This window comes from Microtus pennsylvanicus, chromosome 18, assembly GCF_037038515.1.
Source record: "Microtus pennsylvanicus isolate mMicPen1 chromosome 18, mMicPen1.hap1, whole genome shotgun sequence".
NCBI lineage: Eukaryota > Metazoa > Chordata > Mammalia > Rodentia > Cricetidae > Microtus > Microtus pennsylvanicus.
The window spans coordinates 4922731-4949589 of record NC_134596.1 but is presented as its reverse complement, the minus strand read 5'-3'; the positions used below and the strand labels follow the sequence as shown (position 1 = coordinate 4949589).

General features: G+C 43.5%; 2 protein-coding genes across 4 annotated transcripts in view; both read left to right on the top strand.

Moving 5' to 3' along the window:
* Uevld (UEV and lactate/malate dehyrogenase domains) overlaps positions 1 to 3587 on the top strand; it is a 35414-nt gene extending 31827 nt beyond the window's left edge. Inside the window, exons 11-12 of one of the 2 annotated variants that reach the window (XM_075952435.1) lie at positions 1062 to 1185; positions 2261 to 3587. In XM_075952435.1, the coding sequence (XP_075808550.1) occupies positions 1062 to 1185; positions 2261 to 2428 (292 nt within the window). In that variant the 3' untranslated portion in view covers positions 2429 to 3587. The remainder of the gene's footprint in view (positions 1 to 1061; positions 1186 to 2260) is intronic. The other variant, XM_075952436.1, reaches the window with a different exon arrangement.
* Positions 3588 to 8425: 4838 nt separating this feature from the next.
* Tsg101 (tumor susceptibility 101) overlaps positions 8426 to 26859 on the top strand; it is a 30477-nt gene continuing 12043 nt past the window's right edge. Inside the window, exons 1-6 of one of the 2 annotated variants that reach the window (XM_075952447.1) lie at positions 8426 to 8577; positions 14206 to 14290; positions 18518 to 18583; positions 20581 to 20744; positions 22569 to 22695; positions 26170 to 26236. In XM_075952447.1, the coding sequence (XP_075808562.1) occupies positions 8536 to 8577; positions 14206 to 14290; positions 18518 to 18583; positions 20581 to 20744; positions 22569 to 22695; positions 26170 to 26236 (551 nt within the window). In that variant the 5' untranslated portion in view covers positions 8426 to 8535. The remainder of the gene's footprint in view (positions 8578 to 14205; positions 14291 to 18517; positions 18584 to 20580; positions 20745 to 22568; positions 22696 to 26169; positions 26237 to 26859) is intronic. The other variant, XM_075952448.1, reaches the window with a different exon arrangement.

Sequence of the window (26859 nt, the reverse complement as noted above, 5' to 3'; positions counted from 1 at the left end):
TCGTATGTAAGTGTGTGTGTGCGCGTGCGCATAGGTGCTCAAAGAGGGCGTCTGCTTCCCTGGGCTGGAGCTACTCACAGCTGTGAGCCTCCTGACTGGGTTGCTGTCTTCTAGAAAAGACCTCCCGGCCCTCTCCAGCGCCAGCCTTAATTTCCTATGGTGTGGCAGGCATGTGGCAACCATTTATTTAACCAGTCCCCCTTTGGTAAGTTTTTCTCAAATATAGCAAACATGCTCATATGTATACCTTTGCACACTTGAGCCATAGGACAAAGGATGAGAAAAGGGGCTTCTAGATCAGTGCTGCCGGTTTTCCCTGACATTGCTTTATGGTCTGAGCAGTGATTTTTTTGTTTTATTTTCTTTTCCGAGACAGGGTTTCTCTGTGGGTTTTTTTTTGTTATTGTTGTTGTTTGTTTTTTGGTTTTTTGGTGTTTTTTTTTTTGAGCTTGCCCTGGAACTAGCTCTTGTAGACCAGGCTGGCCTCGAACTCACAGAGATCTGCCTGCCTCTGCCTCCCGAGTGCTGGGATTAAAGGCGTGCGCCACCACCGCCCAGCATCTGAGCAGTGATTATGGGAATGCTTTCTTCATACAATCCCCAAAACTAGTTATCAGTCCTTTTTATCATTGTCATGTTGAACTGATATTTGTATGGCTGTTTGTTCAGTTGTTTTTGTTGTTGTGAGACAGTTAGTCCTGGCTAGCCTGGAACTCCTTTGCCTTCTAAATTCAGGAGTTAAGGGCGTGCGCCACCACAACCAGCTGATACTTACTGTTTAGCTATTGTTTAGTTCAACATTCAAGATAGTAAGCATCTTTTACTTATTTATTTATTTGTTTTGTTTTTTGAGACATGCCTTCTCTGCCTCCCTAGTGCTGGTATTAAAGGCATGCGCTACCGCCACCCAGCCAGTAAGCATCTTTTTATGCTATGGGAGTATTTGTGTTTTCTCTGTGAACTGTGGCTCTCAAATCTTAGGAAAAGCTTAAGTCATAATTGTATTATTGGCAAGCCTTCTTAAATTTTCTGAGATTCTCTCTCTCTCTCCCTTAATCTAGAGCCATGGAACTGTTGAGGGTAAAGGGTCAGAGATCTTGGTCTGTTGGCCTGGCTGTGGCTGACCTGGTGGACACTATTGTAAATAATAAAAAGAAGGTGCATTCTGTATCAACTCTAGCAAAGGTAACTTATTTTCACTCACGTGTTTTAGACTTTGGTATCTCTGACAGTAATCATATAAAGTCAGCAACACTGCTGTGTCAGCACCGGCAGCTTTGGGGCGAGCACAGAACGTGCTTTTCTGTGGGAAGTCTGCAGCTTGTCCTTTCACTCCCATAGAACTTGGGGGATGTCGCTAAGGTGTTCATATAACCTATTTTCCTGAGCCAGCAAGTCATCCCGGCAGTTTTCTGCCTTTTACCAGAACATAAATTTTACCCAAAACATAGCTAACATGAAGCATAGATGCTGGGGTAGATTTTCTTGAACACCAGGAGGGAAATAACAACATGGAAAGAAAACGTAAAATAACTTGCAGTGTGTGGCTGGGCCCAAAGCCCATGATGTATTTCCCCAAGGACTCTATTGTCCATCTCTAGATTAGCCTCCAGCCTGCTGACTATACTGCACACAGCTGGTTTACCTTCCTGCAAAGAGGACATCCTTGACCAGGCTCCTCCTAGCAGACATTTTCTGGAGCCATAACTTGAGTTTAGAAAATCAGTAAGCAAATTAAGTTGAACTTGTATCACTTGGTTTTTTGTTTTTATTTTTTTTTAAGATTTATTTATTTATTATGTTTATAGTGTTCTGCCTGCATGTATGCCTGCAGGCCAGAAGAGGGCATCAGATCACAACAAATAGTTGTGAGCCACCATGTGGTTGCTGAGAACTGAACTCAGGACCTCTGGAAGAATAGCCAGTGCTCTTAACCTCTGAGCCATCTCTCCAGCCCCATCACTTTGTAATATAACTAGAAAAGCAAGGGAGAATTCTTTTCATTATCTTTTTAAATTTGTTTTTATTGTTTTTAATTATCTGGCAAGGGTTGTGCATGTAAATGCAGGTGCCTATGAAGGCTATGACTCCTGAAGCTCGTTCCAGGCAGTTGTGAGCTGCCTGACATGGGTGCTGGGAATGACTCCGATCCTATGGAAGAGCAGTACACACTCTTAACTTCTGAGCCATCTCTACAGCCCCATGATTTTAATATCTTGTGTAATTCAGCTTTATTATAATCCCAACTTTTTCATTTCAGGGATGTTATGGTTTAGATAATGAAGTGTTCTTAAGTTTGCCGTGCATCCTGGGAACCAGTGGAGTATCCGAAGTCATCAAAACCACTGCAGGAGAAGACACAATGACTGAGACACTCCAAAACAGTGGATCTTCAATCCACAGTCTCCAGCAACAGCTGAAACTCTGATGCCCAAGTGCAGTCACCTGGCGGGGGAAGCTTATTTAATTCTGCCAGCACACACAGTTTTGGCAACTTCCACAACTTGGTATTTCACAAACAGCCTTTATAGTAGGCGGCGTCTTAGTTAGCTTTATAATTTGAATCCTTGAGAAGTTAGAGAACGGGAAAGGATCTGATTTCTTCTGGAGTCTCTGTTGTTCAGAGCTGTCACTTTAAACCGCACGTCCTAACTTCAGCACACCTCGCACTTTAGAGATGTTCTGAAATAAGTGCACTCCTTAAAGGTTCTTACGGGACACTCATTCTGAGCATGGTAAGCTGAAGGCAGGGTGGGCACAGAGCCTGTGGCAGGTGTATGTTCAGAGACTCCTAGCTTCACGGCTCTATTTGCTTCTTCTGCACCATCCCATTGATGATAACGGCAAAGCGTTTTACTTTCCTTCTTCAAGTTCACCTACATTAGAAAGGATTTTAGTATGCTTTAAATTGGTTAAATGGAATTTTAAATATATGAAAAATAATATATGATTTAATTTCTAATGATACTTCCTTTCTGAAAATTTCTATAATAACCTCTTCTTGGGCTAAAAGATCTCAAATGTATCTTAAAACTGTATTAGTAGAAAAAGAGAGGTGCGTGTTTCTGTAAAGAGTAACAGCCGAGCAGTATATTTTGAAAGCAAAATGTGAGGCTTTCATAAAAAAACATTGTTCTTAAAGGAGAGAGGCCTTGGTCGTCTGCTTCCGAGCGAGCCTTAGTCACCCCAGAAGAAACAGTTGTGACTGTCTGTGCCTTGGTGGTTGGTCAGTCAGTATTAACATGTGGAGCGACACACGGTGGCTGTAGTGACACACAGGTGACAACTCCTGTATAGTGAGCTCTTACTTGTAGAGTCCTGACATTGACTGGCCAAGGTAGGGACTATTATCTTCATCACAGAGGAGGAGACTGAACTTTGGTGTCTACGATTCCTGGGTTCTAAGGATGGTACTTACCTGTACAACCTCCACTTTTATGGGTAACAACAGAGGCTGTGGGGGAGCCTAGAGGCCTAAAAGCCAAGCTGTCACAAGACACTAGCTAAAGTTGAGGCTTGGGATACTATGAAAGAATTACTTTTATTTTCATATGGGAGCTTTTTTTGTTGTTGTTTTTGTTTTTTTTTTTAAACAAGGTCTTTATGTAGTCCTAGCTGTCTTGTAGACCAGGCTGGCCTCGAACTCACATAGATCTGCCTGCCTCTGCCTCCCTAGTTCATAGATTATTAAAGGCATGCACCACCACACCTGGCTATATTTTTTTAAAGTATTTTTTTTTTTACAAAGATTGATTAGCCTGACCCCCAGAGACTCAGCAGATAGCAGAGGTGGAATGTGCCAAAGACGGTGTTTGTTTATTTAGTCGTTCAGCTAGCATTTATTAGGAGCTTCTCACAACAGAAAACACTATTGCTGAACATGCCTAGATTAGGGACAAGCCCTGGTGCTTAGGGATTAGCAGAAGAACCCAGTAACAAAGTAGCACATGAATGCAAGTGTGCTAAGTAGAGTGAAATCCAGAGTGTTTGGAATCCAGGCTGCTCAGAGAGGAGCTCAGGGGGTTGTGAGGTGGAAAGGAGTCATGCCACTGGGTACTTACACTGACAAGTGAATGTGGAGGAAGCAGAAAAGTAACGTGTTGAGGAAGACTTCCTCCAGACTCAACTGGGCTAAACCTTGGCCGTACAGGCTAGGGATGTAGCTCAGTAGTTAGGTGCTTGCCTGATAAGAATAGGGCCCTGGGTTTGGTCCCAGAACCACAAAATTTGGGGTTTTTGAGGAGGTAAGCATTAGCTCTTTGTAAATGATTTTGGTGTTGTTTTTACTGAACTTTTATACGAGATAGGAAGGTAAAGTTGAAACAACAATTTCTTATGTGGTTTAGTGTTTTCTACTAGGTGATAACTAATTAGGAATTCAGTAATTCCTAAAATAGAATTTTTTTTCTCTTTATTTGTTTTTGGTTTATTTTTGTTGGTTGTTGCAGGAGGGCCGCTTGTTGGTTCCCAGCTGCTCAGCCCCAAAATAATCACATAAAGACTATATTATTTACAATACTGTTTGGCCAATAGCTTAATCATATTTCTGGTTAACTCTTTTTTTTTTTTTAATTTATTTATTTGCTATGTATACACGACATTTTGCCTCCATGTATGCCTGCAGGCCAGAAGAGGGCGCCAGATCTCATTACAGATGGTTGTGAGCCACCATGTGGTTGCTGGGAGTTGAACTCGGGACCTCTGGAAGAGCAGCCAGTGCTCTTAACCACTGAGCCATCTCTCCAGCCCCTCTGGTTAACTCTTATATCCGAAACTAGCCCATCTCTATTAATCTGTGCATCACCACGAAGTCATGACCTACCAGCAGTTTCAGCACGTCTGTCTCTGGCAGGCTACATGGCTTCTCTCTGCCTCTTTTCTCCCAATATTCAGTTTAGTTTTCCCTGCCTATCTACCCTATCAGGTCAAGGCAGTTTCTTTATTAACCAGTGGTACTCACAGCATCCAGAGGGGAATCCCACATCAGTTGGTTGATTGGTTTTTCTAGACAGGGTTTCTCTGTCTAACTGTTCTGGCTATCCTGGAACTCACTTTGTAGACAAAGTTGGCCTCAAACTCAGAGATCTTTACTACTGCTGCTTCCCGAGTGCTGGGAGTAAAGGCATTTGCTGCCACCACCTGGCTCTCTTCATTTGTTTTTGAGACTAGTCTCTAACTCTCAGCAATCATCCTGCCTGAGCCTCATGAGTGCTGGCTACCATACCCAGCAACAATTTTTGTTTTGTTTTATTCTGTTTGTGGGGCTCTAACCCAGAGTCTGATGCATGCTAGGCCAGGCCTCCAGGGTCTGATGTATGCTAGGCAAGTCTTCCAGGTTCTGATGCATGCTAGGCCAGGCCTCCAGGGTCTGATGTATGCTAGGCAAGTCTTCCAGGTTCTGATGCATGCTAGGCCAGGCCTCCAGGTTCTGATGCATGCTAGGCCAGGCCTCCAGGTTCTGATGCATGCTAGGCAAGTCTTCCAGGGTCTGATGTTTGCTAGGCCAGGCCTCCACCATTGTACTTCATCTGGAACTTAGTTTCTAAAATCTAATAACTCTCTTGAACAATAAGCCAGCTGCAGGATGTTATAATAGCAAACTGCCAAGAACTATGTTGATTGTAGAAAAAAATGCCAATACAACAGATATTTATTGAGCACTCACTGTTATTCCAACTATTTTGTTAGAGTTTGATCTCCACCTCAGAAGGCCATAGTACAGAAGTCTTTGTCTGTTCGCACATTCCTCCATTAAGTCAGGTGGCGCCATCACCACCTCATCTTGGTTTGGTGGTTAGTAATCACAGCGCGTCTGTCTGGTAACTTTCATTTTCTCCACGTGTTTTAATGGTTTAGATGATGTTGACTTGATTAACCTTTATATTCTGTCGGTTTCAAAACCGGGGGCAGTGTACAGTGTTTGCGTATTTCTCACCTGAGGCACGAGCGCAGGTAATATCTACTGTCCGATAAGTTTCAGTCCCACATTGTTATAAATCCTGATTTTTTTAACCTTATTATGTTCTGAAATTCAAGCTTTCATGAAAGACTAGTGAAAGATTTATTTCCTCATTTAAAAAAGATACTTTGTTAAGTAAAATGGTTTTTCTTGCCATCTGACAAGGAGGGGGCAACTCTAATTTTTCCAAAATCATGCAGTACCTCCTGGTTTTTATCGGGGCTTGGATTAAAATGCTTTTTGATACTGTAAGGTTTATTTTTCATTTTCTAGTTTACATTGTTTTCCTTAAATATAAAAAATAATGAAAAAATAAATTTTGACTTTAAAAGAACTGTGTGATGTCTGATTAAGTGAAAGAAAATACATTCAAATTAAAAGTTTTTTTTAATGTCATTCTCAGAGCACCACATCCATTATTCCTTCAAGTGCAAAATGAAAAAAAATGACCTTTATCAGTTGTTTACAAATTATATATATATTATACTAGATTATATATTCTAATATATCAATATATATTAGATAGAGATATATATTAGAGAACTTTTGAAAAGAACTGGAGTGATGGCTCAGAGATTAAGAACACTGACTGCTCTTCCAAAGGTCCTGAGTTCAATTCCAAGCAACCACTGGTGGCTCACAACCATCTGTAATGAGGTCTGGTGCCCTCTTCTGCCCTGCAAGCATACATGAATACAGAATACTGTATACATAATTTTTTTTTGGTTTTTTTTCGAGACAGGGTTTCTCTGTGGCTTTGGAGCCTGTCCTGGCACTAGCTCTTGTAGACCAGGCTGGTCTCGAACTCCCAGAGATCCGCCTGCCTCTGCCTCCCGAGTGCTGGGATTAAAGGCGTGTGCCACCACCGCCCGGCTTGAAAGTCATTTTTTTTTTAACTTTATGGGACCTTTCTTTTTTTTTAATATTTATTTATTTATTATGTATACAATATTCTGTCTGTGTGTATGCCTGCTGGCCAGAAGAGGGCACCAGACCCCATTACAGATGGTTGTGAGCCACCATGTGGTTGCTGGGAATTGAACTCAGGACCTTTGGTAGAGCAGGCAATGCTCTTAACCTCTGAGCCATCTCTCCATTTTATAGTAAAGACAAACTAGGTTCATTCCTAGTTATGATTAAATCTCTCTTTCTCAAGGATTGGGCTTGACTCACCTGTAACCTTTGAAAGACACCAGTTTAGCTGCTGTAACGCCATTTGCAAGGCTTTAAAACAAACAAGTAAAGTTCAGGGTAAGTTCAGTACTCCTAGACTGCCAAACAGGATATCTGCGGTCAGATATCTGGTCTAGGAGGGGAATGAAGAGGTCTGGGGAAGACCGCTTACGCTAGATAGAGCCTAGTCAGCTGTTATCAGACGTTTGTGTCAGCAGCCAAGAGCCAGGGGGTTTGTCCTCAAGCAAACCCCTTGCCGCATTTGAAAGGACCAATGGGATCCCTGTAACCACGCATAAGCCTGCTTCTGCCGCCCATTTCCATATAAAAGACCCCCTGCCTAACCTGAGGGGCGCAAGTCTTCCTAATAGACTCTGCGGCCCTCAGGTACCTGTGTACTCTCAATAAAGAAACCTCTTGCCGTTTGCAGCCAGTGGTCTGTCTCGGACTGTTCCTTGGGTCTAGGGGTCTCCTCCTGAGGGAAGGTCCTCCCCGAGGGTCTTTCACCTTAACTACATACAAATGACTGTACTGCCTGGTCCAAGATATGACCACCTTGCAACCCAGTCCTTTTTTCACAAGAGGTTGTTATCACCAATTTGTTATGCCCACTTCTGTAACCCTGCCTATTTGCCAGCCAAATTCCCCATCACCCCAGAGCTTTAAAAAAACCCTTATTTTTCATGTGTCCAAGGTCGACCTCTTGAACTCCGCCTTAGGGGAAGGTAGCCAGTACACACAAATGAAACACATTGCTTTAATTGCTTGCTTCAACTAATCTGGCCATGATGATTTGGGTCTGTGGTCCTCGCATCTTTGGGATTAACACTGGAGAGATGGCTCAGAAGTTCAAAGAGAAAAATTCTTTTTAATTTGAAAATAAACCTGTGCCAAAGACCTGTGTTATCTTTATGGTGTGTGCACAGGACTTATTAAGGAAATAATAATTAAATTACTGTCTGTCTACCTGAGAAAGAGAGCTCCTTACTGCCCTGGCGAACACAGCATAAAGGTTTTTTCGAGCGTCTAAAAAGACTAACAAAAACGCACGTGATACATCAAGAGAGACATCGGGCATCGTCGCCTAAATCAATGCCCACAAGCTAGAGCGGGTGGCGCAGGACCAGGGCCTTCCGTGGGACCCTGCCAAACAAGGTTTGCTGGGGGCCAGCCGAAAGGTTTGCCGTCAGTATCCAGCCCGCTCGCGACTGTGGGAACTGATCCGACGCCACCCCACGCACAGCTCCAGCCGCAGAGCGGCGCTCTCGGAAGTGACGCGAAGGAAGCGGAAGCACGGAGCGCCGGCTTCCTGCTTGGCGGGGGCGGGGCGGCGGCGATTGTCTGGCGGCCTGGGGCGGCCCCGTGGCGCTGACCCTCTGCCTGCGGGGACGGAGGCGCGCGCCATGGCGGTGTCCGAGAGTCAGCTGAAGAAGATGATGTCCAAGGTGAGCCCGCTTCCTAATGGGCGGCCCCGCGGGCTGGGCTGCGGCTGCCGTCCCTCAGCGGAGCGGCCCTTCCCGCCTTCTCCTCCATAAACAAAAGCAGGATCGTGCCTGGCGCGGCCACTGCTGTCCGCCCGGCGCTGCTTGCCGTCCCAAGCGGCCCTGCCGTCTCCTTGTCCAGCGGGCTGGAGCCTGGCGCTGCTCAGATCCGGCCCGCCCGAGCTCGGGGACTGTTGGTGAAATTGACTCGCTGAAGGAGAGTGGCCAGAAAATCTAGAATGCCAGCCCCTCCCCACTCTGGCGAACTCTGCAGTTCCGTTCCATTGCATGCATTAACTGTGATTAACTCAGTGGTTCGCTTGTTTACTTTGAGTTGAACTTAAAATTCTCAATGCTTGACTGGTGGTGTGGATTTTTTCTTTCACTTTTAAATACTTTACATATTAATCACGGGACAGCCGACTCCAGGATGCTTTCTCTAATTTGCCAAATTTAATTGAAGTAAAATCTATGTAATATGGTTGAGCCCTAACTCCTCCATTTCATCGAGTTGGCTTTGATACTTTTATCAAAGCAAGAAGGATAGAAATCGGTGTTTTAAGAGGTTTTCAGTTTACAAGGAAACACGAATAAGCTGGGCGTGGCGGCGCAGGCCTTTTAATTCCACCACTCCCAGGCCGACAGATTGTGAGTTCCAGACCAGCCTGGCATATACAGACCCTGTTTCAAAGCAAACAAAAAAACGATGTTAAAAAAAATATATATAAATAGACTTTTTCTAGTAAATTCATGACCATAGTCCTTGAAGGCTGAACCTTTATGTTTTCGTTGTTGTCTAAGCGTATCTTTTAGGCGTCTTGATTTTTCTTTTTTTAATAATCCCTGTAGTTATCCCTAATAACAGAGTGGGGTTAGGGGAAACCTTATCTATGTAGTAATGTTTATCTTCATTTCTTTTTCAAAGCTCCAATTAAGCTTTTAGAGCCGTGGTTCTCTACTTTCCTAGTGCTTTGACCCTTTAATACAGTTCCTCATGTTGTGATGACCTCCAACCATAGAATTATTTCATTGCTGCTTCAGTAATTTTGCTACTGGCTCGTTATGGCTAGTTACATAAACATCTGTGTTTTCCAGTGTGGGTTATAACCCACAGGTAGAGAACCACTGTTTTAGAGGAACCTGATGTAGCCCATTAACTTCATCTGATTGGGGAATCAGATATTCTGGCCCATGCAGAGAGAGAGTTTTAATATTACTACAGACCATTTTTCTCCTTTGAACATTATCTTAGCTGCCATCCTAAACAGGTTTTCATTAGTACTGGTTGAGATTTTATCAATTAAGTATATTTCTACTGTAAGTCGGTTTTGCTTTATGCAAATAACTTTGTTCATACCATCAACCTTCTGCTTCTATGCACAATATTTTGTTTACAATAGAAGATGAGTCACTACTGAGTAGAAGAAAGAAAGTGGTCCCATTAGAAGTTGCCGTTGAGCTGAATGTGGTGGCACCCACCTTTATTGATTGGGAGGCAAAGACAGGCAAATCTGAGTTTGAGGCCAGCCTGGACGTCACAGTGAGACCCTGCCTCAAAAAAATTTTTAAAAAAAGTGCTCTTGTACCATAAACTGTGGGATGCAACAGTGTGAACAATTAGACTAAAATTGTACTTCTGAACTTAATCACATAGAAACCAACACTATCAAAGTCATAGTGGTAGTGTAGGAAAGTTGACAACAGCCTTTGAGAGAGAAAGTAGAGTAGGAAGAAATAGCCTACCACGGCAAGGACGCAGTTTTCTGTCAGGTAGCGAAGGGAGCCGTGCCATCTCAGCAGAACCCTGACAGCAGAAGGAAATGAGCTTGGGAGTAATCTGGGGTGAGAACATTCTAGGGAAAGGAGAAGCAAGTGCAGAGGCTTGGAGCAGAGGTCTGTCAGCTAAAGGGTAGTGGTGTGGTTAGCTGAAGAGCGGGGCAGAACATGGAGTATCGGCGATGTGGGAGATTCAGAGGACCTTGTAGGCCAGTGTGAGGACTTTGGCATTTGATTGGATTATGATAGGAAACAATTGGAGCCAGATGTAGTGGCCCATGCCTTTAATAGCAGGTCTCTGTGACTTCAAGATCAGACAAAGCTATACAGTATAACTCTGTTCCCCTCACCCCCCCCCAAATAAAGCATATGTATGGGTGTGTGCACATGAATGCAGGTGCACACAGAGACCGAAGGTATTGAATCCCTCTGAAGCTAGAGTTACAGGCATTTGTGAGGCACCTAAGCATGAGTATTGGAGACTGAGCTCTGGTCCTCTTCAAGAGCAGTGCATTCCTCCAACCATGAGTGTCTCTAGCTTCCTCCTCCCCCATTTTGAGGATCTCATTATGTAGACCAGGCTGACCTCTTGCGGAGATCCCCCTGCCTCTGAGATCCACTGAGACTAAAGGCATAAGCCACAACACCCAGCCAAGTTGATGGAAATGGTACCAGGACTGCGCAGGTGTTCCTCGGGTGTAAGAGTGGGAGGGAGATAACACCTGCCTTTGCTGCCGCTGCCACAGACCGTGGTTGTAGCTGTGAAGGTAGAAGTCAGATTCTGGAGATAGATGTATCGTTAAGGTTTGTTAAAGGATTTATTTTTAAGTATACATCTGTATGTATATGTACATATGGGTGCCCACGGAAGCCAGAAGAGGGCATTGGAGCCCCCGGAGCTGGAGTTATAGGCAGTTCTGAATCTCCCAATGTGAGTCTTGGGAACTGAACTTGGTTCCTTTGTAAGAGGAGCAGGTGCCCTTAGTCACTAAGCCATCTCTTCAGCCCAAGATTCTGGATACATTTTAAAGGTAATGCTGAGATGGATTTGCTGTGGGTGAGAGAGAGAGGCTCAAGGATAATTTCCAAGGTTTGGTACAGCTGCAAGAGTGAGGATGTGGGAAGAATAAAATTGGGAAGATGGTAAGGAATTTTGTTCCTAATCGGTTTGACGTTCATTGGATATGCTCTTGAACTTCAGGCCCATTGAGTAAATTAGATCTTTGAGCCCAGCACTGGGACAGTTGACCTTAGGCCTGTCAGTCACCAACAGGTGGGGTAGCTATATAGTGTGGATATGCTGGGTAAAGAGATGACTCACTGCCTGGGCAGGGCAGTGGAACTGGAGTTTTCATCAAGATGCCATGCTATTTAGAAATGCAATTTAGCTAGATGGTGGTGCTGCGCACCTGTAGTCCCAGCACTCGGGGCATAGGCGGGTGGATCTCTGTGAGTTCCAGGACAGCAAGAGCTACAGAGAAACCCTGTCTTAAAAAACAATCCCCCCTCCCCCAAAAAGAAGAGAAACAACAAAGGGTGAGAAAGAAGCTTTGATGCTTTAAAAAAAAAAAAAAACAAATGAACTTTGTTTTTTTAACTTTTTCATTACATGTGTGTGTGTTTGCACACGCAACAGTGAGCATATGGAGATGAGGATAGAACTTGTAGAAGTCCATTCCTTCTTTCTGCCATGGAGTCTTGGGAGATTGGATTCAGATTTTCATGCCTTTACCTGCTGAGCCTTCTTACCAACCCATGAACACGTTTTAAGAGGAAGAAATCAGCTTGGTCAGATACCACTTATAAACAAAACGAAGACAGAATTGGACACAGCAGACCATATAGCAGGCATTGATGACTTTAATAAGCACTTTTGATGAAGGCTGATTTTGCTGAGGCAAAAATCATGCATGCTTTCCTTACGACCTCTTTTCCCACCACAGAAAATCCTACACACTTTGTGTTCCGACGTAGCCAGGTCTACTCACATCTCACTTCCGTGATAGAATGTCCACGGCTGTAGTAGGTTTAAAGAGAGACACAGTGATTGCTGACACACAGGAATACCCAGACACTTGTTTCTTCCACGTGAAGAATGGCCAACCATCTCTGCAGTGAACTTGATAAAGAGATAAAGAGCATAAAAATCTTGACTCTCATAACTTTTAGATCCAAAAACTAATTTAAAGGATCGTGTATATTAAAATATACCAAGAGAATGAAATGAGCAGCCATTATATAAATTATGGGACCTTTCATAAGTCAGGTGGACAGGTTTGCAACAAAGAAGTTCCAAGAGGTTAAACTAGCGGTGAGGCTCTCACTGTCAGCCGAATACTAGGTTAAATGTGGGCTCTCCGTATGATTAATATAATTTAGCAATAAAGAGCCATTACACTGATGCTTTGCCTTGTGCTTATATTGGTCTCTGTTGGAATAACTGATGGCTTATTTATGGTTTGGTTTTGTTTTCTGTACTGAGAGAATTGAACCCAGGCCCATAGACATGCTGGGTGAGCTTTCCCTCTGGGTGGCATCCCCAGCAGCTAAGTGTGTTTCTGCTTTTTAAGACAAGCCCATTAAGAGCTTTGCATGGATGGAGCTTGTCAACCTATGAGTGTCAGTGTTATGATCGTTAGCTCCTGCCAGATATGCCTAAAGCAGTGTGCTCGTTCTAGAGTGGAGAAGACCAGTGGGTGAGAACAGTGCTGTGGGTGATCTTGACAGTGAATGCTACACTGAGAAAGATTTTGTTAAAAGAGAAAAACACAGCGTAGTCTCTGAGTAGCCTGTAATTCTCCAGTGTCTTAGGACTTGAGGCAGATCATTATTTTGCAGCTACATTAGTCAACAAAAGGAAACCCCATGAATTTTTTTTTTTTTTTGGATAGGAACTTTTTTTTTTCCAAGACAGGGTTTCTCTGTAACTTTGTTTTTTTTTCTTTTTTATTTTTTTATTTTTTTTTTATTAATTTATTATGTATACAATATTCTGTCTGAATATTCTGAAGGCCAGAAGAGGGCACCAGACCTCATTACAGATGGCTGTGAGCCACCATGTGGTTGCTGGGAATTGAACTCAGGACCTTTGGAAGAGCAGGCAGTGCTCTTAACCACTGAGCCATCTCTCCAGCCCCTCTCTGTAACTTTGGAGTGTGTCTTAGAACTAGCTCTTGTAGACCAGGCTGGTCTCAAATTCACAGAGATTCTCCTGCCTCTGCCTCCCGAGTGTTGGGATTAAAGGCATGCACCACCACCGACCTGCGGTAACTTTTTTTTTAATGCCTGCATGGATGTCCATGCACCTTGTGCGTGTCTACTGCCTGCAGAAGCCAGAAGAGGGCATTGGCTCCCTTGGTTCTGGAGTTACACGGTGTTGTGAACTGCCATGTGGATGCTGGGAATCCGTCCTGGGTCCTCTGGAAGAATAGCTAGTGCTCTTACCTGCTCGTAACCACTGAGCCCTTTAGATGGGGCCTTTGAACCTGATTAAGTGCTAAAGTAGTAGCGAGCAGCTCCGCTAAGAGTTCACGCAGGTGGCAGTAAAGAGAAGAGAGCCTGGGCCCTCGGACTTTAGTGTTAATGATGACTCGGAGATCCAAGAAGACTGCAACAAGGGAAATAACATTTTCAGGAAATCCAGCCTGGCGTGGTGGCACACGCACCGCCCAGCACTTGGAGGCAGAGGCAGGCGGATCTCTGTGAGTTCCAGAACAGCCAGAGCTACACGGAACTCTGTTTGAAAAAAGAAAGCAAATCGGTCAATAAAGTGATGTACATTGGTTTTGAGTAAACTTTGTCCTTTTTTCTTTTTAGTACAAATACAGAGATCTAACTGTCCGTCAGACTGTCAATGTCATCGCTATGTACAAAGATCTCAAACCTGTATTGGATTCGTATGGTAAGTTAATGGGTCGAGAATATCCATCACTGTGTTTGAGTTTGTTCCTTGTGTTCTTAGCTACAATTTTCTTGTCTTCCTTTTCAGTTTGTTGGGTTTCCAGCTGAAGGGTTGAACTTATGCCTAATAAAGGTGTCAGGACACAGGAGAGTATATGTCTGAAAAAAAAGCGAGTGCTTTTAAGTCTTAAAAAGCGTTACCTTGACACAATACTACGCAAGTTTAGGCTTGGGAGATATTTGTTTTTCTGTGCTGGAGATCACACCTAAAGTCTTCTATGAGCATGCATACCTCCAGCCCATAGGAGGAAAACTTAAAGATAATTTAGTTTATCATTTTCTAAAGTTTTTTTTCCCAAAATATTTAAAGAAGCATGCTACAGCAAACGTGTAGGTCATACAGCAACCTAGAGGAGTCTGTTCTCCTTTCACCGTGTCAGTTACGGGGATTATACTTGGGTCAGCAGGCTCTGCAACTGTGCTCTGCCCAGGGAGTCATCTTGCCAGGCCTCTTACCAGAGTTGTGAAGACGGTTGCTAAGAGCAGAATTCTGTGGTTAAGTTTTACCAGTTACAGATTAAACAACATTACATGTATCCAGGAAGCATGAGCCTATGATCTCAGCTACTCAAGAAGCTGGAATCTGAGGACGACTTGAGCCTAGGAATCCAGGCCAGCCTGGGCATTAAATGAAGTCAGTCAGTCTGCCTGTCTCTGTGTCTGTCTCCCCTCGCCTCTCAGTTTTTAAAACTCGGTTTCACTGTAGCAAGATGTCTTAGGCTCATCAGTGCGCCAAAGTGCAGCCTGTGGTGAAGCTGAGAGGTGGTGTGCCTTGCAGGGATTGCCAGAATCTTAGTTTCTGATGCTCAGCACCCCCTTCCCCACAGCACCTCTCTTCTCAGGAGCACAGCTCAAGACAACTTGGGACTAACTGTCCCTTATGTTTTATAAACCTGCAAACTTTTGGTTTTGGTTTTGTTTATTTTTAAGTGCAGCAGGCTTTTCTGTCCTCACGGAAAGCTTCTACAGTCCCATTAGTCCCACTTTGAACACACGAGGGTGCCAGGGCTGAGAGGAAACCATGTTGCCTCCTGTCCACTATGAGGTCCTTGGCTCTCTGGAGGCAGAAAACTGGGTTTTGTCGCTGAGACTTTGTAAACTGCATTCACTGCAGGGCTTGAAAACAGTGGGTCTGTGGAGAGGTGGGGGGTAACAGAGGGTCTGCCTTATTTCTGCCCACATAATGCTAAATTAATGCCAAAGTGGCTCCAGTAGGCCAGGCTCTGGACTCAACTCAAGAGATCAACCTGCCTCTGCCTCCTAAGAGCTGGGATTAAAGGTGTGTGGCTTTTACTGCATGCTGAAACTAACTGTTAATCAAAACTGATAGAGTCTAACACCATCACTCAGATCTTATATGGCTAAACCCAGCCTAAGCTATTATCAAAATACTTTTAGAGTAAACAACACTGTAAATTTAAATGTAGTGTTTCAACATAGGAATATTTTTGTTTTGTTTGATTTTTAAGATTAGGTCTAATTCTAGCCTAAGATGTCCTGGAACTTACTACATGGCTCAGGCTGTCATTGAATTCATAGTGATCCTCCTGCCTCAGTGTCCCAGGTGCTTTCAAGAACGTATTGTAACTCTAAGATGCACAAAGTTAGACAGTTGTCAGCAGAATAGCTGGTGTCGCCAGTGTAGCTGTGTGTGCTCGCCTTGTTTGTTAGAGCACGTGTCAGCTTTTCTCACTGAGAGATTATCTGGGAAAATCCACCAACTGGCTGGAGAGGCTGTGGTTCAGTCTCGGACTGCAGTCAGTGATCTCTTGACTCCATTGTTGTGGGCCTGAGGTGGGGAAAGCGTCGTGGCAGAAGGATATGGTTGAGGAAAGCTGAAGGAAGAGAGAGGTCCGGGATGAGAGATGCTCCAGCTTGGTCTACCCACTTTAATAATGCCATCACTGTGAACACTTTGGTGATTGATTCACCGCTGAGGCTGTGCTTCCCATGGTCTGGTCACTTCTCTGGGGCCCATCAGTAGGCAACCGAGACCTCAACACAAGAACCTTTGAAGGGTGTTTCATATTGAATCCATGTGGGGGTCCCTACAAGCTTCACAACTGGCAGCAAAATGTTCTGTGGAGAGGCAAAAATGAAATTTGGCTCAGCACAGCTTAGCCAGGATGGTTCACACTTCTGGAGTCTGATGCCAGGCAGTTTAATTTTTACATACTTAAATACAGTGAAACTTTGGAAAAAAGTTTCTTCGTGATAATTATCCCAACAAAGCTTCAGGCATGACTACATCTAAACTCCCTTGCAGAGCACCTGAGACCTCTTCAGCAAGAACGGGTCTATTTACTGAGAAATAATGCTCAGGACAAGGGCCTGGGGAGAAAGGGTTTGTAATAAGCATAATAGCAAACTCGCGTAAAGTGCATGGGACCTCTCATGTGGTTGGGTTCTAGTGACTGAGAAACTATCTCAGAATTCTGGGGGAATTTGGGTGAGAACTGGCTCCACAGACTAACAAAAGATCATCAGGGTATCAAACAGTATCTCCTCCGGCTTTCCATGTAAACATTGCTACTTTCTTCTGTTAAAGAAAAGCCTGTATGTTTAACAATGTGGACCTTGTGTCCTACAAATCCGTAGTACAGCCTTTGTCCTGTGTTACAGTGTTTGTTCCAAACAATCATTAAAAATGAAGCAGTTCGTGCAGCACAAATTATGCAAAAGATAGAAAAGGCATTGAGGTTCATTTTCATTGTCGGCACCAACTCGGCAGCTTACAACTGTCTATAACTCCAGTTCCAAGGGATCTGCCACTCTTTTCTGGCCTTTATGGACTCCAAGCATATACATAGTACATTTTGTCAGCAAAATATTCATTCACCTAAAATATGGGTTTGTTTACTTATTTGTTTGTCTTAAGAAAAAAGAGAGCCAGGCCGTGGTGGCCCACACCCTTAATCCCAGCACTAGTGAGGCAGGCAGATCTCAGAATTCAAGTCTAGCCTGGTCTACAGAGTGAGTTCCAGGCCAGCCAGGACTACTTAGTGAAACCCTGTCTCAAAAACAAATGAAAGAGAGAGACAGGCAGACATGGTAAGTAAGTTGGAGAGATGGCTCGGCAGTTAGGAGCACATATTACTTTTCCAGAGGACCCATGTCTAATTCCCAGCATTTGCATGGTAGTCACAACAGTTTGTAACTCCAGTTCCAGGGGATGTGGTGCCCTCTTCTATCCTCCAAAACACACATAATGTAAACATAAATGCATTTTGAAAGATGTCTGTACTTAACTGTGGAAGTGCCTCTGTTTTCAGTACTGTAGTTTGATTCCACCTTGAGATTGAGAATAACAGGATTTCTGTGTAAGTGAGGGTGGTCTTGAACTTCTGATTCTCTTGTCTTCACCTTTCAAGCTCTAGGACCATAGGCATGTACCACCGTGCCCAGTTTATGCAGTGCTGGCGATAAATCCAAGGCTTAAAGCACATAAGCACTCTTCCAACTTGGCCACAGCGAGTGGGGGCTTCTAAAATGAAATGATGGTTAGCTTTTCATATGGCATCACTTGGCAGTGACTTCTTCCTCCTTTTTAGCATCACTAGGGATCAAGTCCGGGGTCTTGATTCTAGACAAGTGCTTCATTTAAACTATACTCAGTCTTGATGATTTTTATTATTTACTGATATATTTATTCTTAAAATTGTTTAAAAAAACAACTTATTGGGAATATAATTTTGGCATAATCATAGGCATCCATCTCAGGCCTACAGTCCAGTAATTTCAGAATGTTATGGGTTTTTTATTTGTTTTGGGTTTTTCAAGACAGGGTTAGTCTGTGCTGCCCTGGCTGTCCTGGAACTCCCTCTGTACAACAGACTGGCCTCAAACTAACAGAGATCTACCTGCCTCTGCCCCCCAAGTGCTGGGATTAAAAGGCGTGTCCCATTACTGCCTGACTCTTAGAGTGATTTTTTAAATTGGCTTGGAATTGTCTTAGTTGGAGATCCAAAACTTGTATTTGGGAATGCCCCACTCAGATCCGTTTTTACAGGAAACCCAAAGCTTTTTAAGCCAAGTCAACAAAGGAGTCTTATTACTGAACACTGACAAGTTAACCTCATTTCCTAGTTCACTGGTGTTTCTGAAAGAGTAACTTACATGGTGATCTGTACAAAAATGCTCATGATTAAATTTTGTTTTTTCCTTTCAGTTTTTAATGATGGTAGCTCCAGGGAGCTGGTGAACCTCACTGGAACGATCCCTGTGCGTTATAGAGGTAAATGATATTTATGTATCTGCTGACAAGAACATGCTGCCAAGGAGTTACGGCCTTCTTGACAAAAGAGCCTTTTAACTCCAGTTCTGACTCCCCTTTATTTAGCAGCAGCACCTCACAGTTTTGCTTTGTCTTAACTTTTCTATCAGGTAGCAGCAAAGAGGTGCCTCACAGTGGATGGGATTTGCTGTTTCGTGGGATCAGCACTGTAGAGGGGTCTTAGGTGTCTGCTGTTTCAGCCTCTCACCATTCACACCTTTCTGACTGTGGGAGGCTGGACTGTGGTGAAGTGGTGCTTTAATTTAAAATAGGGACACAGTTAGATTTGTCTTCCTGCTGTGCAGTCTGAATTTTGTGACCTTGGGCACCCACAGCGTTCGGGAATAGTACCTAACTTAGGCACTGACAGTTCATGGAAGCGATACATGTAAGGCTTGGCACGTAGCCTGGTGTGCACTAAGCAAACAGTCAAAGGCACCTGTTACTTACGGCTATGCTATCGATAATGATGGCTTTGGATCACTTGTCTCTCTCAACCAGTCGATTCCCTGCTGAGTATAAGTGACAAGTGAGCATTTAGTTTAAGAGCCCATTCTGCTTCGGGACAGTTGTGTTTGATAACTATTCCTTATGGCTAGCTAGGACATAAATGTCCCCAGAGAGAGGGGCTGGGGCCAGGGCCAGGACCACCTTCAGAGGCCCTGCCCTAGTGACCTAATTCTGTAACCTAGGCACCAGAATATTGCCATCATCTGGGGAACAAGCATTGACCTTGGGGGATATTACACAGCAGTCTGTGATTGCAGTACAGTGAGGTTCAAAGGAAGAAGAAGGGCACATAGGAAGATCACTGTCAGTCATTTGTGCCTGACATAGTCCCAGATTAACTGAGAGCATCTGTGACGAATGTAAGCCTAATTACTACCTTCAGCATTGCATGGGGGAATGAGCTCTGGTGGGAATGCAGGTTGTGGAAGTGTATGAAAATCGATTTTATCTAAGGGAAGCCTGCTTTTTCCCTCAGCCATTCTTCATGAGTCAGCATACACGTCCAAGTTATTGTAGGGATTCCTTCCCCCCTACCCCCTTCTCCAAAAAGGGAATTCTAACTGTTGGTAATAAACCTAAGGCTTTGTGTATTACAGTTACACATCGTAGATGTGTTTGGGGGCTGAGAAAAAACTTGGAAGCTCCACTAGCATCTGATTTCTTTAGGTGAAACATGCTTACGTATTTCTTCTGTTGGGCTTGTAAAGGTGAAAGTGAAACCCATGGGGGCTGGAGAGATGGCTCAGTGGTTAAGAGCATTGCCTGCTCTTCCAAAGGTCCTGAGTTCAATTCCCAGCAACCACGTGATGGCTCACAACCATCTGTAATGAGGTCTGGTGCCCTCTTCTGGCCTGCAGACATACAGACAGAATATTGTATACATAATAAATAAATAAATAAATAAATAAATAAATAAATAAATAAATAAATAAATAGAAAGTTAAAGGCTGGTTTATGTTTAATGTGGTATGTTGCATCTTTTGAGATCCAGTATTGAACTACGGTAGTCAGGTTTCTATTTCATAAAAAGAGGAGAGGGTAACGGCACGGAGTCTGAGTAATTACCACCAAAGCCGCCACAAGCATGGGTCTGGTGGAAGACTCAGCAAGGCGCCTGCTGCCGTTGGAGGGTAGAGGCTGGCTTTGGAAGGGAGTGGTGTGTCACTGCCCTCCCTTCCCTTTCCCAGCAAGGCCTTTAGCTGGAATGACAAGAGTCAAGCAGCAAGTGTTAGGTTGAGTCAGAAGAATTTCTCCAGTAGCAAGCAGTCAGCACTTTTACCCCTCAGGTGTGGCTTACAAACCAAAACTCCAAGAAACAGCTTAAATTTTAAAATAGAAATAATGCTTTTGCGGGCAGTAGTGGTGATGTTTGTTGCTCTCAACTTCATATATTATACTCCTGGGAACTAGTAAAAGTAGAGTAATTGAGATTTCTTCTTTTCTCGCAGGTAATACGTATAATATTCCAATATGCCTGTGGCTGCTGGACACATACCCTTATAATCCCCCTATCTGTTTTGTGAAGCCTACTAGTTCAATGACTATTAAAACAGGAAAGCATGTGGATGCAAATGGGAAAATCTACCTGCCGTATCTGCATGACTGGAAACACGTACGTATCCTGTGGTTCCTTGACTGATTGCATGTGTGTTCTGCTCACTGGCATCTGTCTGCAGTTTACACTTTGGGAAGATTCCAAGGACAGTAAGTAAATTCAGACAGTGGACCAGTCACTGAACTGAGGCAGTTAGAAAAGACTCATTTATTCCTTCGTTTAGTTTTTGGTGTTGGTGGCTTTTGTTGGTTGGCTGGTTGGTTTATTAGAGTGTCATCCAGACTGACCTCAAATATGTAAAGATCCATGCTGCCTCAATTTCCTAAGTACTAAGATGCAGACGTAAGCTACAATACTAACCAGGTGGAAAAGTTCCGTAACAGAATCTATAATGCTTACTCATCATTTTATTTACTTGAATTAAACTTACAAAAACAGACAAGATTCAGAAGTAGAATATATTTTATAAAAATAGCTACACTGATGGGATCTGTCCAGGATAATATCTTGTTTCTGCTGATAGTGTAACTGGCAGGGCAGCATTGCACTACAGATAAGCTAGGCCTGGATTGTATTGGTGTTCTCTCGAGGAACAGGACCAGTACAGTGAGTATGCTACAAAGGAAGCCTTTGTTTTATTTTATTTTTAATATTTTTTATTTATTATGTATACAGTATTCTGTCTGCGTGTATGTCTGCAGGCCAGAAGAGGGCACCAGACCCCATTCCAGATGTTTGTGAGCCACCATGTGGTTGCTGGGAATTGAACTCAGGACCTTTGGAAGAGTAGGCAATGCTTTTAACCGCTGAGCCATTTCTCCAGCCCAGCTTTTTTTATTTTTTAAGATTTATTTATTTTTATTTTTTGTGTATGAATGTTTTGTTTGTATGTGTGTATGAACCACATGTATGCCTGGCCCCTGTGGAAACCAGAAGAGGGTATCAGATCCCCTGGATCTGGTGTTGGCAGGCAGTTGTGAGCTAACATGTGGGTGCTGGGAACTGAACCCAGGTTCTCTGCGCCGGTGTTCTTCACTGCTGAGCCACCTCTCCGGCCCTACAAAGAAGACTTACGAGGTTGGTTTATGTGATAGTGTTGGGTAAACCAACAGTGGCAGTCTATACATTAGAGAGGCTGAGAGCCCACTAGCTCCTCAGCAGTCCCAGTCTGTGCTGACGGCCTGGAGAGGACATGGAGATCCAGTGGTTTTCAGTCTGCGTTAGAAAGCCAAACCTCAGACACTGGGCTCCAAGTGGTGGTGGCAGTGGGGTGGATACATGGGTGCACTCACAAGCTAGAAGTGGAAGATGGGCGGGAAAAAGCAACGCTGCTTTGCCCTCTGACCTCTTGAAAGGGAGAACTTAGAGATAGAGTGAGCTTGTGAGAGCCTGGCCTTGAGCTGGCCCCGTCCCTTCTGTTGAGGTGGTCCTCACTGGTTGCTGTTTCTGGAAGGCTTGTGCCTGCTCTGCACTTTTTCACAGTGATTACTACACCAAAAGGAGAACTGTGGGTAAAAAGATACATCCGTGTTCCCATGCTCATGTAACCCATTGTCTGCTGTGAACATCGACGTGGTCAGGAAAATAGCTGGGGCCGGCCACATGACTTCGTGAGTCACAGGCCACACAGCCTGGTGACATGAGTTTGACCCCTAAACTCAAGTCAAGGTGGAAGGAGAGAATTAACTGCGAGTTGTCTTCCAACCTCCGTGCACACTGGTTGGTGTATGTGCTTGTGCACACACGTCGAATAATAAAAAGCCAAGAGTGTCATACTGAGTTCAGACTTTAGTAATAACAACAACAAAAAAAAGCCAAACTCTTCTATTTTACTGAGAAATAATTATGGCTGACTTGATTTCCTGTTTCACCTCTTTTTAGCCACGGTCAGAGTTGCTGGAGCTTATTCAGATCATGATTGTGATATTTGGAGAGGAGCCCCCAGTGTTCTCCCGACCCACTGTTTCTGCATCCTACCCGCCATACACCGCAACAGGGCCACCAAATAGTAAGTGTGATTGTGATCTGATATTAAAGTTTGCAGAAACGAAGAGAAGCCTTGTAAAACTCTTAGAAATAATGTTACTTTGCTTTTTAGCTTGTCTTGTTAGTGGAGTTTGGGGAGATGTCCTGAGGCCCCGTGTCCACATATACAGGTTCCTACCAAAGACTGGTATTGGGGCTTCCATCTGTGGGTAGTCGAGTGTGAATGTTCTGGATTCCAGAGTGGAAGAGAAGATGCCAAATGGAGCTAGAAGTTTTAAATTATGCATGCTATGGAAAAGCCTTACTTGACCACCTGGAAAGCAGGTGTAATTTGAAAGTTAGCCTGAGGTCTCTCTGAGACTCCAAGGTCAGTGTGGTAGAGAATTAATTGCAGTCAACTAGCTCATCCCTTGAGCTGTTCTGGGTATACACAATTGGACATCTAGCTCTGTGGTGCTTCTCTACGGTACAGCCAATTTGTGACTACCTTGTTGGAGGGATGAGGGCACGGGCACAGTATTGGTCCACTCCTGGGACAGCTCTGCTCTGTCCCTGTTCTGTTTATGTAAACGACTCTTGCTGCTACTTCACAATCATCCTGGGTAATTAAGAGTTGGTTGTACTTAGCTTGTTTTGACATTTTTGTTTTGTACTGTTTTTATTGTGTTTTAAGTTGTGATTCTGACAAACTTCTCTTTGATGACCATTTATGTGAACTTTATTTCTTTCTACCTAAAGTCATTCATTCTCTTGTTTTTAATCTGTTTTTCCTGGAGTATCTTGATCCATGGGCAGAATGGGAAGGTAAAAGAAGTGACTCCTCTCCTCTCCCTCCCCTTCCTCCCAGAGTAAACTTGACTTTAGGACTAGTGCTTCCTGTAGTAAGGATGTTAGTGATTTGTCTTAGTGAAGTCCTGTTGACTGAGGGTTTTACGTTTAAAGCACTAGATATTTCCTAGTCTGATGCCCTCATTTATTTGCTCAGATCACTTTGTTACCACTTAGACAAAGGGAACATTTCTTTATTTCTTTCAGTTTCACATTGGCTTTGGAAATAGAGTGTTCCGGAAAGAAACCGCACTGGTCAATGTTGCAGTCCAGTTTTGCACTCACTGTCTCCTCAGGCACTGAAAAGCTAGTTTAAGTCAAGCACTGTACTGCCATCTCCTCCAGTTTTAATAGCATTTTAGACATTTAGGTAGCAGCCATCTTATCATCAGGATGGCTGTGAACAAAGGTCTGGATTGCTCCCATACGTATCCTAAGTAATAGCCAAGAGGCTTTGATACATATTTGAATAAATAGTTAATAGTTGAGAAATCACTGCTCAGAAAATTTTTTATCTCTTCGGGGTAATTTTTGAATGATGAGTCATGCTACAAGACATTATTAAAATCAAGTACAATAGTGTGTGCCTGTAGTTCCAAAGATTTTGGAAGTTTTGCCAAGAGATTGTGTGAGCCTAGGGGTTCAGGGCCTGTCTGGGCAGCATAGTGAGACACTGAGTCTGTAAAAAGTCAGCATCATGGGACTGGAGAGACAACCCAGCAGTTAAGAACACCTGTTGCTCTTGCAGAGGGCCCATATGGAAGTTTACAACTATCATTAATTCTACTTCTAGGGAATCCTTTCCCTCTTCTGAACCCTCGGGCACCAAACACGCATATGGAGCATCTAAGTAATTGCAGGCAAGACACTCAGACACATAAATTTAAAGCCATCATTATATCCAAACCTCAGTTTTTAAAAAAGATTTATTTTAACTGCATGTGAGTGTGTTTATGTGGGTGTGTGCATATGAGGGCAGGTGCCTCAGAAGGCCAGAGGCAGCAGATCCCCTGTACCTGGAGTTGCAGTCATTTGTAAGCTGTCTGGTGTGGGTACTAAGACTAGGACTCAGGTCCTCTGCAAGAGCAGTACTTGCTTTTAACCTCAGCATTTCTCTAGCCCCTCAAATGGTGTGTGTGTGTGTGTGTGTGTGTGTGTGTGTGTGTGTGTGTGTGTGTGTGTGTTGCTTCTTAACCATGGAACCATCTCTCCAGGCCCTTCGGTAACTAGTTTTTAAGATAAGAAAAGAAATATTACTACTCTGAGATACTGGTTTGCACATTGGAGAAAGTAGCATGGAAGTGAATGATACTGACCATGTGTGTTGCTGATACTTAACAGTGGACTCGCCTTTTCTCCGAGATCCTACTTGAAAAGTGTCTGTGTGTGGAATGGAATTGTGACATTTGGGGGACTTTTTTTGTTTTTTAATGAAATACTGAATCTCATCCTTCATTATACTTAGGCAAAGTATTACCGATCTACTGAAACATTCTAACAAGAAGGCTGTGAACCCTGATTTGTTGGGCTGGTAAAGGCTTCCAAGCCTGTTGTTGATAGCAGCCCAGCGTACTTCTCCCACTTGCTGATATTCTGTCCTCTAGGTCATTCTTTGAAGGCTCCGTGTCTCTTTTTCTTCGAGCTTCATCTGTCATTCCTCTACGGGATCACTTTTGTTTCCTCTACCTCTTAGGTTTAGATTAGCTCCTTCCCTGGGTGATCCCGTAGATAGCACTCTGTGCTTTCCCTGTCAGCACAATTAACAGAACACAGCCACTTGTGACTCTCTGTGGCCCCAACTATTCCTTCTCGTCTCGTGCCTTCCCTTCTTATCATCCTCTTCTCTTCTCTTCTCTTCTCTTCTCTTCTCTTCTCTTCTCTTCTCTTCTCTTCTCTTCTCTCTCCACCTTCCTCCATCTCCCCTTCGTCAGACCCTGCTTCCTATCACATAGAAGGCAATAAAACACTTGTTTGTTGACTTAAGTGCTGATTCACCATTGGATCGAATAAGGGATGTTTGAGTGCAATTGCCTCTGAAGGCAAGTCCTTTTCCATCGAGGCCAAGCCAGCCTTTGGTACCACTGACCAAGTGGGTCTGAATGAATGAAAGCTCTTGAAGACTAATGACTTTTAACTTTTTTTCCCATAGTATTTCCAAGCTTTTTTTAACCGGTCTAGATGAGTGTGGATGTAAGTTTTTATAGGATTTCTTACAGTGATTTGGAGTCTTGGGTTCTCAACCAAGCCAACAAAACCAACTGTGCAAATCAGTCAATATGGTCTTCAGTGTGCCAGGATTTCTTAGATGCAGAGGCAGGTTACCGCCTAAGGAGCAGGTCTTAGAGCAAATGGGGCCAGCATGACCTTCTAAACTACAGATGAATATGAGGTAGAGCTGACCAGATTGACCTATCTGCCAGTCACTTCTTGTTGGGGTTTGCATGAGTATTGTCACGCAGTTTAATGACTTGAGACTTAATTGACTTCAAAATATTTATTCCTTAAAGAACTATTCCTTAAAGAAATACAGGTGTTGATTTTGTTTTGAGCCTGAGATTGGATTCTTGGTGTGGAATTTTGCTGTGGTTTGACAGTGATGTGTAAAACTCTACAGCCTTTATATTCAGGACTGTGCATATGACTTTCAAATGTTAAAAATTATTTTTAGCCTCCTACATGCCAGGCATGCCGAGTGGAATCTCCGCATACCCATCTGGATACCCTCCCAATCCCAGGTAATGAAAATTCTATTATGTTGGGAATCAAAATAATGCTAACTGGGAAATTAAATAAGGTTAGTTGAAATTCAGTGAACGGTTTATTGGTATTTTTGAGATAAGTCTGGCTCTGTAGATTCATAATCCTGGTTCAGCCTTGGAATTATAGGTTCAGGCTGCCATTTATGGCTTGTTGGTCGTATTTTATTGCAGATATTATGCATATAATTCCAAAAGAGTTTTAGGTTATCTATAGAAATGCAAATTTGTTTTATTTTTAAAATAAATAAATAAGGGGTTAGGGTTGGCAATGACAGTGATTTTGATTGGTTTGGGGCTTTGAAGTACTTGTTCTTTCCTTTTTGAGAAGGGGTTAGAGAAATGGCTTTTTGGGTATGAGCATTCCTGCTTTTCCAGAGTGACCTGAGTTTGGTTCACAGTACCCAAACTGGGAGCGCCAGCTGCAAGGGACCTAGCACTCTCTTTTGTCTCCTGGCACCCACATGTGTACACCCATAAAGAAAAATAGCTGGGCGTCAGCACTCCGGAGGCAGAGGCAAGATGGTATTTATGAATTCCAGGCCAACCAAGGATACATAACAAAACCCTGACTCATTAAGTATGATAAATAAAAATAAATC